Genomic DNA, 17,479 nt, shown 5'->3' with positions numbered 1-17,479 from the left:
CAGGCTGGTTTGCCTCTGCAAAGGTTGGAGCGGTTTGCCTTCCTGCAGATGGCCTGAGTGCGTCCGTGTCCACGGTAGAGGCACAGGGCCCGGGTGGCAACAGAGATGTGCTGGGCGCTCATTCTTGTTTGCACCCCTGGAGGGTTTCCTTCCGTTTATTCCTAACCATTCAACAGGGGGCCAGTAGTCTTCCTGATTTGGGTGGGCTGCTTCTGTCTGGACTGGAGTTTTCATTTTGTAGTAAAAATTTTGCAATCTGCGTTCCCAATGGACAAAGTCATGAAGTGTGAATGAAGAGGTCAGTGTAAAATTGGAATTCTCCTCTTCGCAGCTCTTGTTACTCTGGTGATCACGTACAAGAAAGGTAACCTGACTGAGCGGCTTGTTGTCAGAGGCTGCCTGACAGCTGCAACCTTGATTATCTTAATAACATCTCTAGTTTATTGGGTCCTTATTATGTGCACACAGCCCACTAAGTGTTTTTCATACATTTTCTCATTTAATTCTGATAACAGCCCCATGAAGTAGATGCTAAATTATTTCCATTTTACGGATGAGAAGACTGAAGCACAGGTTAAATTCCATGCCTAGAGTCCTATTTCTCTAAAATACACACAGACACACATATTATCTTGTTTTTCCCCTTCCTTAACCCCGTTCTTCAGATTCCCGGAATTGTCCACAATTTTTGCTAGTCTTGATACATTTTTTTTTTTAATTTCTTGGCAGGAATTATGTTCCACAGAAGAGTATCCCTAAGGAAGTGCCCCCCGGCACTAAGTCCTCTCCAGGTTGGTCCTGGGAAGCTGGCCCATTGTCTTCTTCCCCATCCTCCCAGAATACACCTCTGGCTCAAGTGTTTGTCCCTTTGGAGTCTGTTAAACCCAGTAAGTACAATTTCACCTCCCCTCCCCTTGCTATTAGATGGCCAGCTTTATCTGCTGTGAATTGGCAGGAGGTGGCTCTGAAACTGGGGAAGTTGAGTGGTAGAGATTAGGCCTGGGGGCAGAGGGTAAGGAGGTGGCTTCATAGTCTCTTTACCTATTATTTTTCATAAAGATTTCTCTGTCTTGGGACTGACACTAAAGGTGAAGGCTATTGGCAGGCAGAATCTAATAACTAGGGGACTTGATTCTATTTATAGACCTGGTGCTCACTCATTGGGAATTCAAGAAGGGAATGTCAAGTGTGGCAGAAATAACTCCAAAAAGGTGGGATTAGTAGGAAAGGAAGGACTTGGCTGGCGGTCCTCTTGCATTAGGGGTCCTCATTAGAGCAGGAGAGCAGAGGTTACCTCCTTACAAAGGAAAGGAACAGCAGGCCCAGTAAGTAAGGTGACTGCACAGGGTCAGCACACTGGCATGTGAGCAGGAGACACCCAGGGTCTTTAGAAATACAGCACAGGCCCTTCTCTCTGGGCACATGGCTCTCCTGTGGCTCAGTGTGCTGGGGTCAGATTGTAAAGAGCCCTGGATACAGGCATAGGAATTTAAACAGTTGGTAAGCCCTTCCAAGACTTACTTTAACTTAAAAATAATACATGTTCAATGTCAGTTTCCTGATTCTGGTCATTGTACTGTGGTTATGTAAAATGTTAACATATGGGAATTCTTTGTGTTTTGTAACATTTTGTAAATCTGAAACTATTACAAAAGAATGTCTAAAAAATTAAAAGTGAGAAAATACATATTCAATGTAGAAATTTCAGAAAAAGAGAAAATGAAATCGTACTGTTCACCTGGAAACGGAAGTTTTATTCATACCTTAATGTATTTTCTTGTTTTAGCCATGTACATATATATTCTTAATAAATTGGCACCACAGTATATATAGACTGTTTTACAGCCTGCATTATTACCATAAGCCATAGCGTTTTTTCATGCTCTCGATTGTTCTTCAAAACCTTTATTTATTTAGAGAGCATGCACAAATGTGCGAGAGCTGGGGAGAGGGCAGAGGGAGAGAAAGAGCATCTTAAGCAGGCTCCTCATTCAGCGCAGAGCCCGACACAGGGCTTGATCTCATGACCGTGAGATCACAACCTGAGTGGAAGTCAAGAGCTGGACGCTCAGCTGACTGCGCCACCCAGGCCACTCAAAACCTTTATTTTTTTAAATGTTATCATACATACGTATAATCATGGTACCATCATTCAGCTTTTGAATTCCTTTCTGAAGGATAATTTTTATTTCTAGTTGTGTTGTTTTTGGTTGTTTGCTGTTAAAAACAGTGCTACAACGAACATCTTTGGACACGCATTGTTTTAAATTTTCCTGATTAGTTCATTAGGATATATTCTTTGAAATGTGGGTGTAGACATCTAAAATTTTGTTCTGCATAACCAAGATCCCTCCAGAAAGGTTGCCTCTTTCCCCCTAGCCTCAAGAATGTTTTCAGTCTTTTAAATCTTTGATAGTCTCATTTTTAAATTTTTTTTTTTTTTTCAACGTTTATTTATTTTTGGGACAGAGAGAGACAGAGCATGAACGGGGGAGGGGCAGAGAGAGAAGGAGACACAGAATCGGAAACAGGCTCCAGGCTCTGAGCCATCAGCCCAGAGCCTGACGCGGGGCTCGAACTCACGGACTGCGAGATCGTGACCTGGCTGAAGTCGGACGCTTAACCGACTGCGCCACCCAGGCGCCCCGATAGTCTCATTTTTAAACTATAGAACGTGCATTTTGATGAGTGATGTTTGGCATGAGGTAAAGATCTTTCATTAAAAAATTTTTTTACAGGGGCGCCTGGGTGGTTCAGTCGGTTAAGCATCCGACTTCTGCTCAGGTCAAGATCTGATGGTCCATGGGTTCGAGCCGTGTTGGGCTCTGTGCTGACAACTCAGAGCCTGGAGCCTGCTTTGGATTCTGTGTCTCCCTCTCTCTTCCCACCCCACCCCCCACTTGTTCGTTCTCCCTCTCTCTCTCTCTCTCAAAATAAATATTAAAAAAATTTTTTTCCAGGTTAGATAGTTGTCTGCCACTTGGTGAATCAGTCACTGATTTTGAAACAGATGCTCTAACATGTTAAATTCCCCTTTTGGGTCTGTTGTGCATTCTTTGTTTTACATTTCTCTCAGTTTTGTGCTTTTGAGTATTTATGGATGCAAATAGCCCTTACTCCCTGTCTTTAAATGTATAGACTCCTGAATTTACCCCCCTCCCCTCCATTTGCTTTAGAATCAATTCTTAATGGAATTTAAAAAATCCCGTTAGGATTTCCATTGGAATGTGATTAAACCTACTGATTTGAAGAAATCTGCATCTTTACAGTTTTATAAAATTAAATGTAAGAAGCGTGTGTGTATGCAGTCATACAAAAGAGATGAGGAGGAAATAGGCCCAAATGTTATTAGCAATGCTTATTTCTGGGTAGAAATAATGGTGGTTTTTTTTTTTTTTTATTATTTCATTCTTTATGGTATTCTGTATTTTCTCTAGTGTTCTTACAGTATTTTAGTCTATCTCCTTCAAAAAAGTTCATTTTTTTTTTTTTTCCAACTGGTAATGAGCTTCAGATGTCTGGATGGTGGGAGAGATCAGTTTGACGGGCTCTAGGAATCCAGCTAGAAGTAGTGAGGGCTGGGTTGTGGCTCCACAGAAAGCTTGGGACCAAGGAGGTAAGTCTCGGAGCTGCGTTGACTGGAGAAGGTGTAGCACTGGGTGATAACCACATGCACGTCTCTTTCAGGCCGGGCTGTTGGCGAGTTTGCAGTCGTGCTAACCCTTTCGGTTCGGTCCTTCTCTACCAGGCAGCCTACCGCCTCTCATCGTGTATGACCGGAACGGATTCAGAATTCTGCTCCACTTTTCCCAGACCGGGGCCCCTGGTCACCCAGAGGTGCAGGTGTTGCTATTGACCATGATGAGCACTGCCACCCAGCCTGTCTGGGACATCATGTTTCAAGTGGCTGTGCCGAAGGTGAGTCCTCTGCTGGCCAGCTCCTTTGACTCTTTCAATAAAGCTTTAGTTACGTGTAAGAGACACCATCTTCAAAGTAGTTTAAGGTGGGAATTTTATTGGCTTATTTAACTGGAGGTCTCTGAATATCTGACTTCAGTATATGTCCGAATCCAGATAAAATCTTAAAACGATTCCTTAAGAATCCCTTTCCACCTCTTGACTTTTCTTCTTTGGAGCATCTTCTGTGACAGACTCCAGAGCATGGAAATGGCTATTAGCAGCTCCAGAGTTACATAGTCCTTAAACCTCTTTACCTCAAAAGGAAACTTTCCCCTGGCACGAGGCATGCATATTGGGTACCCAAGAAAGGGCTAGGATTCACCCTGTTGGTGTTACTTGCACAACTTGGACCGGTTACTTGTGTTCAGGAATAGAAGGTACTCTGGCCAGTGAAGATCTTTCATCCACTGCTTTTCATGGGAAGTTGGGCCCCCTGATTAACAGCCATACCAGCATCACAGTGAACATGGGAGGAATGTCCTAAAAGTAAAGATCTAAGGTAGACAAAAATAAAGACATACATTCTCTAATCCTCATGGTAATCTTGTGGGACATGTGTTGCTATTACTTCTCTTTTATAAATTTCTAGTCCAAGGCTCAGAGAGGTTAAGTATTTGCCCAAGATCACAGAGCTAGTAAGAGGCAGAATGAGAATGCAGCCCAAGATGTGCCTTAGCTCCTCATGCTGCCTCTTGGAAGCCAGCTGTACAACTTCAGGTACATTCTATTTATGGAAAGGAAGGACTTTTGGACCCTTTAATCAGGTGGTGGGTACAGGTCAAGTTTTCCCGTTTACCTCATCTCCCTCTTTGACACTGTACTTGATTAGGAATCAGTTAGATGTTGGATTTTTCTCTGCCCCCTCCCCCCCCACCCCGATAGTCTATGAGAGTGAAGCTGCAGCCGGCATCCAGCTCCAAGCTCCCTGCATTCAGTCCGTTGACGCCTCCAGCTGTGATCTCTCAGATGCTGTTGCTTGACAATCCACACAAAGTATGTTCTGGCACTTTTGCTAGCAGGGGAATGGGGTGAGGGGGTGGGCCTCAACTCTAGGGAGGCAATGTGGTAGGTTGAGAGATGTGTATTTAGGTCTTGCTCTAAAGTCCCTGGTTGGGAGTGGTGGTGGAATATTCCTCACTGAGTCTGCTTTCCTTCGGGGCTTATTGAAAGAGGATCTGTGACTGGATGGCCATAGCTGGGAACCAAGAGAGTGATACAGACTCCCCCTAGTACCCTGGTGTCATCTGAAAGGGTGAGGCCTGCCCGTCCTCCTTAGCTGGCCTCCAAGTCAAGGTCCACCTCAGGACTGCATAGGTGTGGGAGTGCTCCCAGGATGTATGACTGGCTTCCCTCGTGTTTGTCGTCCCAAAGGGTCCCGGCCAGGTGTTCCTGTCATACAGTTGTTGGGAGGTCTCACTGGGGTGGAGCTTACATACGTATGTTGTTCCTTGGTGACTACTGGGTGGGTAAAGGCTCTTAATTCTGGGCTGGTCTGTGTCTCTCCCCACTAATTTAACATCTTCTATCTTTGCCCAGGAGCCCATCCGGTTACGGTATAAGCTGACATTCAACCAGGGCGGACAACCTTTCAGCGAAGTAGGAGAAGTGAAAGACTTTCCAGACCTGGCAGTCTTGGGTGCAGCCTAACTTTTCACGAGACAGACCCTGCCGCTCAAGCTTAGGCCAGTGTGAATGTTGCTGTCTAGATAGGACTAATCACGGTGATTTAGTGCAGAGTGCCAAGAGTTCTATCCCGACATCAGGCTCTGGATCCCAACCTCTGACTTATTCTGCAGATACTACTTGTGTGTGTGTGTGTGTGTGTGTGTGTGTGTGTGCGTATGTGTGTGTATGTGTGTTGTGGGGGGTTGTGGGGGTGGGTAGCGCAGGGCTTGGGGTGTGGGCAGTGTGGGGAAATGCTAAAGCATTTCTGACAACCATCTGCTACAATCATCTGTTTCTGCATGTGGGTGGACACTGATGTCCCCGCCTCAGGTTGGAGGTTTTATAAGCCAAAGTTGTGTTGTGTTGTGTTTTTTCTGTGTATTGTTCTCTTTCCATCCATCCACTCTGTGCCTTGTCAGCCTTTGAAAGTCTCGGCTGCTCCCAGGCTGCTGTTCTCAGGGACCTTAAAAGGGACCTGGTTGGTCTTGGGACAGAGGGTGTCTTCTGGGGCACTCTCTTCCAAGAAAGACCTTGTCTCCATTTCCATTAGAGAATGCTGCTTGCTTGTTTTTGAGAAGATCTTCTAAATGGAATGCTTATTGCACTGTTTTCCAGGCGAGGGGCTGCCACTAGACGAGAGGACCACACTTAGTGGGCCAAGCATGTCCTTCACCACTGTGCCTTAGAATCACCCAGAGAGGACCTTCCAGGGCAGAGGGGAAAGCAGATCCCAGGCCTTAATGCAGGCCTCAGGTTCCGTGGGTGGGGCAGCCTGTCTGGGCCCTTACTCAGGACCCTCCTCTCCATTCTCATCCTGTTTCTCCACAAGCATTTACCCTCCAAGCTCTTTGTGACGCCGTGCCAGTCATTGTCAGCCATAACTAACAGGCTCACCCTTGCCTGTTGACTTCACCGTCCAAGATGAAGGACTGATGCAAATAGATCTGAAAAGAGCTTAGCAGTGATTTAAGTGGTGAACTGAATATAGAAAGTCCTTGAATAAATACCCATGTAGCAAATACGCTTTGTGGAGTTTTGAGTAAAGTAGGAGACACAGAGCCTGTTGCATTTAGAGACGACCAGCCTAAAGGGCACCGTTGCCTATAGAGGAAGTAGGGAGACTTCATGCTGTGGAACCTGATGAACTGCTCAAGGCCCTGTGGGTCTGGACAAAGCTGGAAAAGAGAGGTGGATTTTTTGTTATGTTTATGGTTTGAAGGAAAAATTCATGTTTATAGTCCATTCTTAGCACCTGCTGTGCTGGTCGGTGGGAGAAGAGAGCTGTGCCTCGCCGATAGAGCCCGATGAAGGACTTTGAGATCCCAAGCAGCTCACCTGTCTGGGCAGGATTCTACCTCAGAAACTGCAAGGCCCTGTTTGGGGCTCTTTAGCACAAAATCTGGTACTTGCCAGTTGGAGCTGTCAACTTCTACGTATAGTTAGAACTTTGCCAGCGCTAATTGGTGGGCATGGGAGCTGTAAAAGATCATCTAGCTATGCTGAGTTTTAAGCGAATGTGAAAATTCCTAAAACATAAGTGATGAGTGACTTCTTCATTCTCCCATAAGACTCATTTTAATCTAAAATTACTTGCATGTTCAGATGTTTTGTATAACTTTTCTAGGCTCTAGCTATTTCATAAAGTCTTTAAGAGGAACCCAGTATAATGATGATGTCTGCCCAGACACAACTTCCAGCAAAATGTGTGAATGAGGCTTACACACAAGATTTTTATCCCCTAGTTCATTGGCGAACTTGTGTGTCTCAACATCCTGTCTTCCAGGAGACCGACTCCCAGTGATGCTTAGGCAGACCGACTCCCAGTGATGCTTAGGCAGAGTTGAACAGGATAGGGGTGTGTGTGTGGCAGGGGTGCCCTGAAAGTGGCCTGGTTATCATCAGTGCCTTCTATTTATCAAGTTCAGTGACTACTGAAGGCCTCAGCCTTCATTTCTTCAACAAGTAGTTGACCAGCTACTGGGAGCCCAGCACTTTTGTAGGCACTGCAGATAGAGTAGCGGCCAGAAACCCCTGCCCTCATGGATCTTTCGTTCTAGTGGGGAGACAAATCCATGATATATTGGGTAGAGACTTGGCACTGATGAGCAGTATTTTTCCCCTATCCTGAACCCCTCCAGGATCCTGCTTACCCGTTTCTGGACTTACCTCTGTGACTGTTTCTCTTTCTCTATCCCTTAAATGTGATGTCCCCAGGATTTAGTCCTTAGGACTTTTCTAAGCACATCCGGGCAGTTAACCGCTAGATGGGCTTAGACCTTGTCTCAAGCTTCTACCTCCTTGCTGACATCAGATCCATATTCATCAGTGGTTATCTGTAGCTTTCATTGTTACCTCGGACTCCTCCCCCTTTCCCCCTACATTTTCTTTTATTTGAAAGCACCTGTCTGAGTCTTCATGGATTCTTGATTCCTGCTGCATCTATTGCCACTCAGTAGTTTTTGTCTCGGCTAGTCTATTTCTTTTCTTTTTTTTTTTAATGTTTATTTTTGAGAGAGAGCATGAGTGGGGGTGGGGCAGAGAGAGAGGGAGACACAGAATCCAAAACAGGCTCCAGGCTCCAGGCTCCGAGCTGTCAGCACAGAGCCCGACGCGGGGCTCGAACTCACGAACTGCGAGATCATGACCTGAGCTGAAGTTGGACGCTTAACCGACTGAGCCACCTAGGCGCCCCTTGTTCAGTCTATTGCTAAAGCCTACATCATGCCCTCCCCTGCCTTCACTCTGTCACTGCCCTGATTTGGCTTTTGGGGGGTTGAGGGATGGGGGGTGCAGTATTCTGCCTCTCAGATCTCTGAACCATTACACTTGCCACCACCAGAATGCTGTAACAGATCTGGCGACTTGATCCCGGGTTGGAAAATCCTGAATGACTTCCTAATGCTCTAAAAGTTTTTGCAATCAAATGGAATGCTTGAGTGCTCTTAACTCTTCTCTAACTTTGTGTGCTTCCTGCCTTTCTGCATTCTGCCGAGAATGAGCACTTCTCTCAGCCACAAGATCGTCCTTTCATGTTTTGATAATGCCACGTTTTTCCATAGCTTTAGGAGGCCACTCCTCTCCTTTTATCTCTTCAGTGAATTTAAGACTAGGCTAGAAGCCTGCTTTATCTGTGAGCATAAATGGGCTATGGAGATGGTAAATGTTGAAAACAGGGTAAATGACAACAACAGAACATGAATATTACCTGTTAAAAATGGTGTAAATTTACAGACCAAACATTCAGGGTAGAGAGCAAAGGTAATATTCTAAAACACCATTAGTGCTTGATTACTAGTGTCTACAAATCAAGTATATCCAATGTAGGAGATACTGACCCAACACAAAAATATAAAATTCTTCCAACTAGGTGTTTTGTTTTCTTTGGAAGAAAACAGTAGGAGAGGGTCCTGGAGTGGTAGCCATGTGGGGTTTTAGTGGGGGTGGGGTGGTGTTAAAGATCAGTCTGACATTTTCTATCTGGAAAGAGGTGGGGCCAGGGAGGACAAAGGAAGGGTCCTCAGGTGAGATGAGCCAAGATTTTCGTTACATAGGTAAGGCACTTAAGGTCCAGGGTTTGCATTTAATGTCCACTGGAATGAAAAAATCCCGGCCCTTTTTCCCCTTGTCCAGTGCATTCCCAATTATACCACGTTCATTCCGAGAAAGCTTGCATTTTGCTTTGTTTTTAAAGTTTCTTTTTTGAGAGAGAGGGACAATCCCTAGCAGGGCCCGAACTCACAAACCACGAGATCACAACCTGAGCTGAGAACTGAGCCACCCAGCTGCCCTGAAAGCTTGCATTTTAAAAAGTGTGAACATTCTGCTCTTTGACTTTGATTCTTGAATACTTCATCCCACTTCCAGAGGTAACAGTAGGATTTTAAGAGTTAACATTGTAAAAGCATACTGCCATGTTACAGGCACCGGATACTTAGGATTTTAATGTTGGAGGTTTTCTGAAACCCCAAACAGTCTGAAATAATTAAGGCAGCCCTCGGTTGTGATTCCGCCCTTTAGCTTCACTGCTGCCTCTAAGAAGCCATGTAAGTAATTTATCCTCTTCAGATTCCTCCTCTGTGGAGAGCAGAACTTTTTTGAGAATTAAATGTTAATGTATGTAAAGGGACTACAGTGCTACGTGGCACTTAGCGAAGACTTACTTCATGTTTGCTGTTAGCCTGTCCACCTGATTTCCAGCACATGAACAGAGGTGACTTACCTATAACTGTAAGTTCACCTCCTCAACTAACAAAACAGATGTTTAAAACTTTGGTGAGTTTCAAATTAATACTGAGACACCCTGAACATCAAGGATAGAAGGGTAGCAAAAAAAATATTTATAGGAAACCATACTCCTAGACCTAGTCACAAGGGATTCTCGCCATTTTGAAAGTCTCCCCCAAGTCTAGTCAAAAGATTAAATCCATAACAGAACACTTAGAAACGAAGGATGAACACATTTCCTACAAAACATTCAGTTAGTTTGGTAAACAAAGCTGTGCATTCCAAAATTTATAACCCAGACACCAAAATTTGAAGTAGATAACTTAGTCTGTTCTTGTTTTTGAATGCATGGGCAAAATACTCTAAAGCCAGTGGCAGTCCTATTGAAAGAATACACTGTATAAAGTGTGTTCTGGGGATGCTGTTAACCACCTTAATAGCTCAACTGGATGATTTGGTCAGCTCAATAATAGATGTAGAAAAAGGCATTCTATATCATTCACTGTTTATTCCTAATAAAAGCAAATGACCTGCAGCATGTTTAATAAGGAGATACTATAGTGGCCTAAACAGAAAGGTTTATTTCCTTGTTTAAAAGGCGGCCAGAAATAGTCCAGAACCAATGTTGGTAATATTTAATAATGACAGTCATTAGGAACCCAGGTTCCAGCTACTCCTAAATCCTCACTCAAGGATATGCTTCTCAACGTCATGTTACAGGATGATGGCTGATGTTCCAAGCCACAGGAAGGAAGGAATACAGGAAAACTGATATTCTTAAAGTATCCCGGAACTTTCATGTGATATTCATGTGATATTTCATGTGATATTTCCATTTACATCTTCTTGGCTGTTTAGTAACAGGGCCACACCTAGGTGCAAAGAGGCTGAAGAATTGTCATATTCACATGCAATGCCACACCACATGAAACTGGGTTTTAGCTAAAGAAGACAGGATTCGTAGTAGTGGATGAACTGTCTACCATAAGGCGCTGTGGCAATCTACTGGGGAAGAAAGCTGCCCTTGAACTATTGCTAAATGGGAAAACGCGCTTTTATATTTTGTCATGACCCCAGTTTTAAAACTAAGCAACCCCAGGGGACACCTGGGTGGCTCAGTCCATTGAGTGTCTGACTCTTGATTTCAGCCCAGGTCAAGATCCCCCAGGGTCATGGGATCCAGTGCATCAGGCTCCACGCTGAGCATGGAGCCTACTCTGGATTCTCTCTCTTTGTCCTTCACCCTTACTCGCACATGCTCTCTCACTCGCTCTTCCACTCTGAACAAAAAAACTAAACTACCCTGGTATATGTATGCATATATAGTAACTAGTAAGTCTTTGGGTCACAGAATTGCAAATGAGTTCTTTTTAAATTTTATATGCATTTTCTAAAATATCTGGGCCGAAAAATCATTTTCGCACTCAATGTTTTTCAAACTTAAAACACAAAGCGTGGAGAGTCTTTCCACCTGATTACCCTTCGAGGAGACAGTGCTACTGGTTCCTCATCTGTCCTTGGAGATAATTCTGGCATGTTCAAGTCAATGAACTGTACTTTGCTTTTTTTTTCCTTCCCATGTAATGATATAGCTTGCCGAAATGCCATAATCAGTACAAACTGCTTGGTAGAAAAAAGAATAGCCCCTGCTTTCTGCTGTCCTGACAGCAGATGGGATCAGTCAGTTATATGTTGAAAGTCCTGGGTATTAAAACTGGCACATGAATTTCCTGGTAGTTTCTGTGTCTTTCCCTTCCTCTCCCTCCCACTGGCTCCATTCCCATGGGCCCAAACATGCTTTTGTCTTCTCTAGCACCCCTCTCCCTCCTGCCTTATTTCTGGCAGCCCAGCATGGTACAGTGAATAAGGATGGGCTTTGGAATCAGGTTCAGTTTCTAGTTTTTTGTCACCTGTAGCATCCTGTGCAGGACACTCCACATCCCTGGGCCTCCGTTTTTATGTTCTTAAATGGTAAAAATGTTAAAAATCGATTTCATAGCGGAGTGGGGAGGGGTGCCTGGATGGCTCAGTCGGTTAAGCATCCTACTTTGGCTCAGGTCATGATCTCACAGTTCGTGAGTTCGAGCCCCGCATTGGGCTCTGTGCCCACAGCTCAGAGCCTGGAGCTTCAGATGCTGTGTCTCCCTCTTTGTCTGCCCCTCCCCTGCTTGTGCTCTCTCTCTCTCCCTCTCTCGAAAATAAATGTTTAAAAAGTTTAAAAAAAATCTATTTCATAGGTTTTGATGAGGATTTATTCAGGTCAAGAAAATGCCCAACACAATAGATTCTCTATAACTGTAGGTGTTATTTCTCTTCAAATCACCTTATTTGAGATTTCTTTTATTTGCCACTGTAACTGTGGTCACTTCCATTTTGTCACTTTGTTCATTTCACAGCCTTTCCTGTTCTCATGGAAACCAATAAAATTTTGCTAATGATACTAATAACCTAATGTTTGCAGAAGCTACAAAAAAGGTTGATGCTTTTCATAGAATCTGACCATCCCCTCCATATCCATTAAGATTAGTATCAGCTGCAAGAAATGGATAAGCCCAGAGTACCAATTGCCTAATATGTCTCTGAATCAGTTACTTGGGACTATTGCAAAAATGTGTACTGTAGGTTGGGTGACTTAAGAGAAATTTGGCAGTTCTGGAGGCTAGAAGTGTGATAATCAGGCCATGTACACTCTGAAACCTGTCAGATAATCTTGGTGATTTGCAACAATCTTTGGAATTCTTTGGCTCGTGGCTGTGTAACTCCAATCTATCTTCATGGTCATGTGGTGTGCTCCTTGTGTGTGTCTTCATGTGACCATCTTATAAGGGTGCTGATAGTATTGGATTAAGGGCCTACCCTACTTCAGTACGACATCTTAACTAGTTACATCTGCAATGATACAAGGTCACCTACCGAGGAACTGGGGGTTAGGATTTCATGCCTAACTTGTGGAGAGATGAGTTAACTCATAATTCTCTCAAATTCAAGAACCTCTGAGGTAGATTGGGGCCCATATGCAGTCCATATGATGTTAAGCACCCAGGTGACTTCAATCTTGCTCTGCCATGAGTGATTTCCACTGCTAAGAACACTTTATGGTTCATGATAGGAGACTGACAACAAAAGACAAATTACCAAACTCAGGAAAAAGAGGACATCGCTACTTGTTCTATAGAAATTAGAAAGGATTATAAAGAAATGTTAGGAACAATTTTATGCTAACTTAGGTGAGATGACAAGTTTCTAGAAAGACCCAAATTAACAGCTGATTTAAGAAGAAATAGAACGTCGGGGCACCTGGGTGGCTCAGTGGGTTAACCGTCCCAACTTCAGCTTAGGTCATGATCTCACGGTCCGTGGGTTTGAGCTCTGCGTCAGGCTCTGTGCTGACAGCTCAGAGCCTGGAGCCTGCATTGGATTCTGTGTCTCTCTCTCTGCCCCTCCCCTATTCACTTTCTGTCTCTGTCTCTCAAAAATAAATAAACATTAAAAAAAAGAAACAACATTTGAATAGGTCTATAACAAGAAGTTGAATTAATAATTTAAAGTCTTCTCAACAAATGTCCAGGTGCAGATGGCTTCACATTAAATTCTGCCAAATATTTAAAGAAGAGGCTTTCCCAATTCTTTACAAACTCAGAAGATAGAAAAGGATCACTTCTCAAATGATTCTGAGACCAATATTACTCATAAGCCAAAATTAAAGGTCACAAAAACAGATTATAGACCAGTTTCCCCCCATGAACATTGACAAAAGTTCTCAACAAAATAGTAGCCAAGCAAATCTGGTAGCATTCTACACCATGACCAAGTAGAATTTATCCCAGGAATGCAAGATTGGTTTACCATCTAAATGTCAATTACTATGTAACATCGTTTGAATAGAATAAAAGGCAAAAGCCACACAATTATCCTAATAGGCACAGAAAAGTATATTTATAAAATCCAACATTTTAACAAACTAGAAATAGAAGAAAAAGAAGCTCAACTTGAGAAAGGGATTGGACTGAATGCTAAAGACAGATTCTTAAGATCTGGAGCAAGGCAAAGATGTCAGCTCTTGTCTCCTCCATTCAACATGGTACTAGAGATTCTAACCAGTGCAGTTAGTAGAGGGAAGAAAGAGGGAAAAGGAAAAGAGTCTGTATTTGCAGATGTTATGAACCTGTACATAGACAAATCCCAGGGAATACATGCACACATAAATAGCTTGAACTGATAAATTCCATTCACAATAGCATTAAAATGCAATACTTTGGAATAAATTTAACAAAAGTGCAAGACATTTGGCAATGTGCAACTACAAGGTATTATTGAGTGAAATTAAAGATCTAAATTAGAGATTCTGAAGGAGGGGTGATTGTTTCCACTGAGAGACACTTAGCAATGTGCATAGACATTTTTAGTTGTCACAACTTGGGGGAAGAGATGCTTTGGGCATCTAGTGGGTAGAGGCCAGAGATGTAGCTAAACATTGTACAATGCATAGGACAGCCTGAACACCAAAAAAATCATCTGGCCCCAAGTGTGAATATCCCCGAGGTTGAAAATCCTAATCTTAAACAGCCATTTCACGTTCGTGGATCAAAAGACTTGATATTGTCAAGATGCTAGTTCTCAAAATGATCTGTAAGTTCAATAAAATCCCTATTCCAACAGCATTTTTATGTACAATTGGTAAGCTGATCAAAAGATGTATATGGAAATGCAAAAGGTCTGGAGTAGCAAGAGAGAGGGAGGGGCAGCAGAGAGCCTGATGCAGGGCTCAATCTCACGAACCGTGAGATCACCCCCTGAGCTGAAACCTAGACTCTTAACCGACTGGGCCACTCAAGCAACCCCACAAGACAAGTTTAAAAAAAATTTTTTTTTCAACGTTTATTTATTTTGGGGACAGAGAGAGACAGAGCATGAACAGGGGAGGGGCAGAGAGAGAGGGAGACACAGAATCGGAAACAGGCTCCAGGCTCTGAGCCATCAGCCCAGAGCCTGACGGGGGCTCGAACTCACGGACCGCGAGATCGTGACTTGGCTGAAGTCGGACGCCCAACCGACTGCGCCACCCAGGCGCCCCGAGACAAGTTTTAAAAGAACAAAATGGAAAGACTTAACACTATCAGACTTCCAAACTCACTATAAACTACAGTAATCAAGAGAGTTTGGTTTTGGTACAGAATCGGCATAAGGATAATGGAACAGAATTAAGAGTCCAGAAATCCTTATATTTATGTCATTTGATTTTTGACAAAGATCTTAAGGCAATTCAGTGGACAAAGGAAAGTTTTTAAATTGTCCTGGGATAACTATATCTGTATTAAAAAAAAAAAAAAACCCAAATAAACAAAAAACGGGCGCCTGGCTGGCTCGGTCGATAGAGCACCCAACTCTTGATCTCAGGGTTGTGAGTTCCAGCCTCACATTGGGCATAGAGGTTACTTAAAAATAAAATCTTAAACAAACAAACAAACACACTTAGGCCATTAACCTCATACCATAACCAAAAAGTGAACTCAAACTGGATCACAGACATAAATGTAAGAGCTAAAATTTTTAAAACTTCTAGAAAAAAATTTAGGAGAATTCTTCATGATTTTAGGTTAGGCAAAGATTTCTTAGATTTCAAAGATTTCTTAGATAGTATGATCCATAAAAAAGAACAAGTGATAATGGAATTTATCAAAATTAAAAACTTTTGAACCTGAAAAGACACCATTAAGACAATGAAAAGACAAGATACAGATTGGGAGAAAATAGTTGTGAACCATATTTCTAATAAGGGAAGTCAGAATATGTAAAGAACTTTTTTTTTAATGTTTATTTTTGAGAGAGCATGAGCAGGGCTCAGAGCTGTCAACAGAGCCTGATGTGGGGTTCAAATTCATGAGCTGTGAGATCATGACCTGAGCTGAAGTCAGACGCTTAACCGACTGAACCACCCAGGCACCCCAGAATATGTAAAAAACTTTAACAGCTCGATAATATGAAGACAGGCAACCCTGTTTAAAAATGGGCAAAAGATTTAAATAGATGTTTCACCAAAGAAGATGTAAGAATGGCTAATAAGAACATGAAAAGATGTTCAAAATTGTTGGTTATTAGGGAAATGCAAACTAAAGCAACAATGACTTACTACTACATAACCAATATTGGTGAGGCTATAGAGAAACTGGAACCCGCACACATTATTGATAGTAATGTAAAATGGTATAGGCATTCCAGGTAAGTTTGGCAGTTTCTTAAAAAGTTGAACATAAATTTATCTCGTAAGTTGGCAATTCCACTCCTTGGACTATATCCCAAAATAATGAAAACATGTCTACACAAAGGCATGTAGTGAACGTTCACAGCAGCATTATTTAGAATGACTTTAAACTAGAAACAGCATAAATGTGCATCAGTTGGTGATTGAATAAATGAAATGCACTATTGTGTCCACACAATGGAATACTATACAGCAACATAAAGGAACAAGCTACTGATACATGGTACAACACAAATGGACATTCTACTCAGTAAAAGAAGGCTGATACAACAGACTACACAGTATATGATTCCACGTATCCGAAAAATCCAGAAACGGTACATTTATAGACCTCAGACTAGTGGTTTCCTAGGGCCTGGTGTGGGAGCAGAGATTAAATGCAAATAAGTAGGAAGGAACTTTTTTGGCTGATGGAAACGTTCTTGTGGAGATAGACTAACACTCTAAATTTACCAAAAGTCATTGAATTGTATACTCACAATGTGTGAATTTTATATCCTGTAAATTATTAGTAAAGTTGTTTTTAAAAAGTTCCTCGAGGAGGGGAGGGTCATATTGTAGAGGCACTTAAGGCTTCCAATACCACAAGACTTGATCAATTTGCTCCTACCAAGGATAGTGTACGAGCTTTCCTGCTTTGTGGAGTTAGGTTCTTAGATATAGTCTTCAAGAATTACCGTATGCACGGAGTCAGAGTATGCCTGGGGTGAGAACGGATAAATGGCAAAATTATTCACAATTGTACAGAAAGGATTTTTTTTTTTTTTTTTTTGGTTCCTATGACAAAGGAGGTCCTCGGTTTTCTGAGGCGGCACATTGTTTATTTTAGGCTGGAGGAAACAGTTACGTGCAGACCGGTGACTTCCAGTTCCAGCGCGGTGTGTTGCAGGGAAGGACTAGGAGGCTCGTGTGGCTACACGGATGAAAGGAGCAGGAAGGATGGTGGGCACAGGCCAGATCTCGTAGAGTAAGTAGGAAGGCAGTAAAGCATGGTAAAGAGTTCAGGTTCCAGTGGCGGGCTTGCCTGAGTTCCGATCCCCACAGTGCCACTTTCTGTCTACAAGACTGAACCAGTTGCTCAACTGCCTCAAATCTTCATCTTTACGTTGGGGAAAATACTGGCACTTATAGTACCGTGAAGACTGTGAAGTGCGCTAGTGCACGTAAGGGCTTTGGAAGAAGCACATACTTAGGCACGCGAACACGCACTTAAGTTAGCAAAAGAAGCGAAAGGCCCTCAAGCTTCCGCTGCTCGCCGCTCTCCGCCAGTGGCCTTGCGCCAAAGCCCAGCTCACCAGGGCGCCCGGAACGCCCGCAGTCACTATGGTAACGGCCACCTACTTCCGGAAGAAGTACGGCGCGCGGCGA

The 17,479-nt window shown here is 43.1% G+C and overlaps 1 protein-coding gene across 1 annotated transcript in view; it reads left to right on the top strand.

Moving 5' to 3' along the window:
* Positions 1–6,644, top strand: part of GGA2 (golgi associated, gamma adaptin ear containing, ARF binding protein 2) — a 34,467-nt gene extending 27,823 nt beyond the window's left edge. Inside the window, exons 14-17 of the mRNA XM_030300492.1 lie at positions 730–887; positions 3,749–3,918; positions 4,843–4,953; positions 5,497–6,644. Coding sequence (XP_030156352.1) covers positions 730–887; positions 3,749–3,918; positions 4,843–4,953; positions 5,497–5,607 — 550 coding nt within the window. The 3' untranslated portion in view covers positions 5,608–6,644. The remainder of the gene's footprint in view (positions 1–729; positions 888–3,748; positions 3,919–4,842; positions 4,954–5,496) is intronic.
* Positions 6,645–17,479: the final 10,835 nt, after the last annotated feature.

The sequence above is a fragment of the Lynx canadensis genome, chromosome E3 (genome assembly GCF_007474595.2).
Source record: "Lynx canadensis isolate LIC74 chromosome E3, mLynCan4.pri.v2, whole genome shotgun sequence".
Classification (NCBI taxonomy): Eukaryota; Metazoa; Chordata; class Mammalia; order Carnivora; family Felidae; genus Lynx; species Lynx canadensis.
This window is presented reverse-complemented; position numbering and strand designations above follow the sequence as displayed.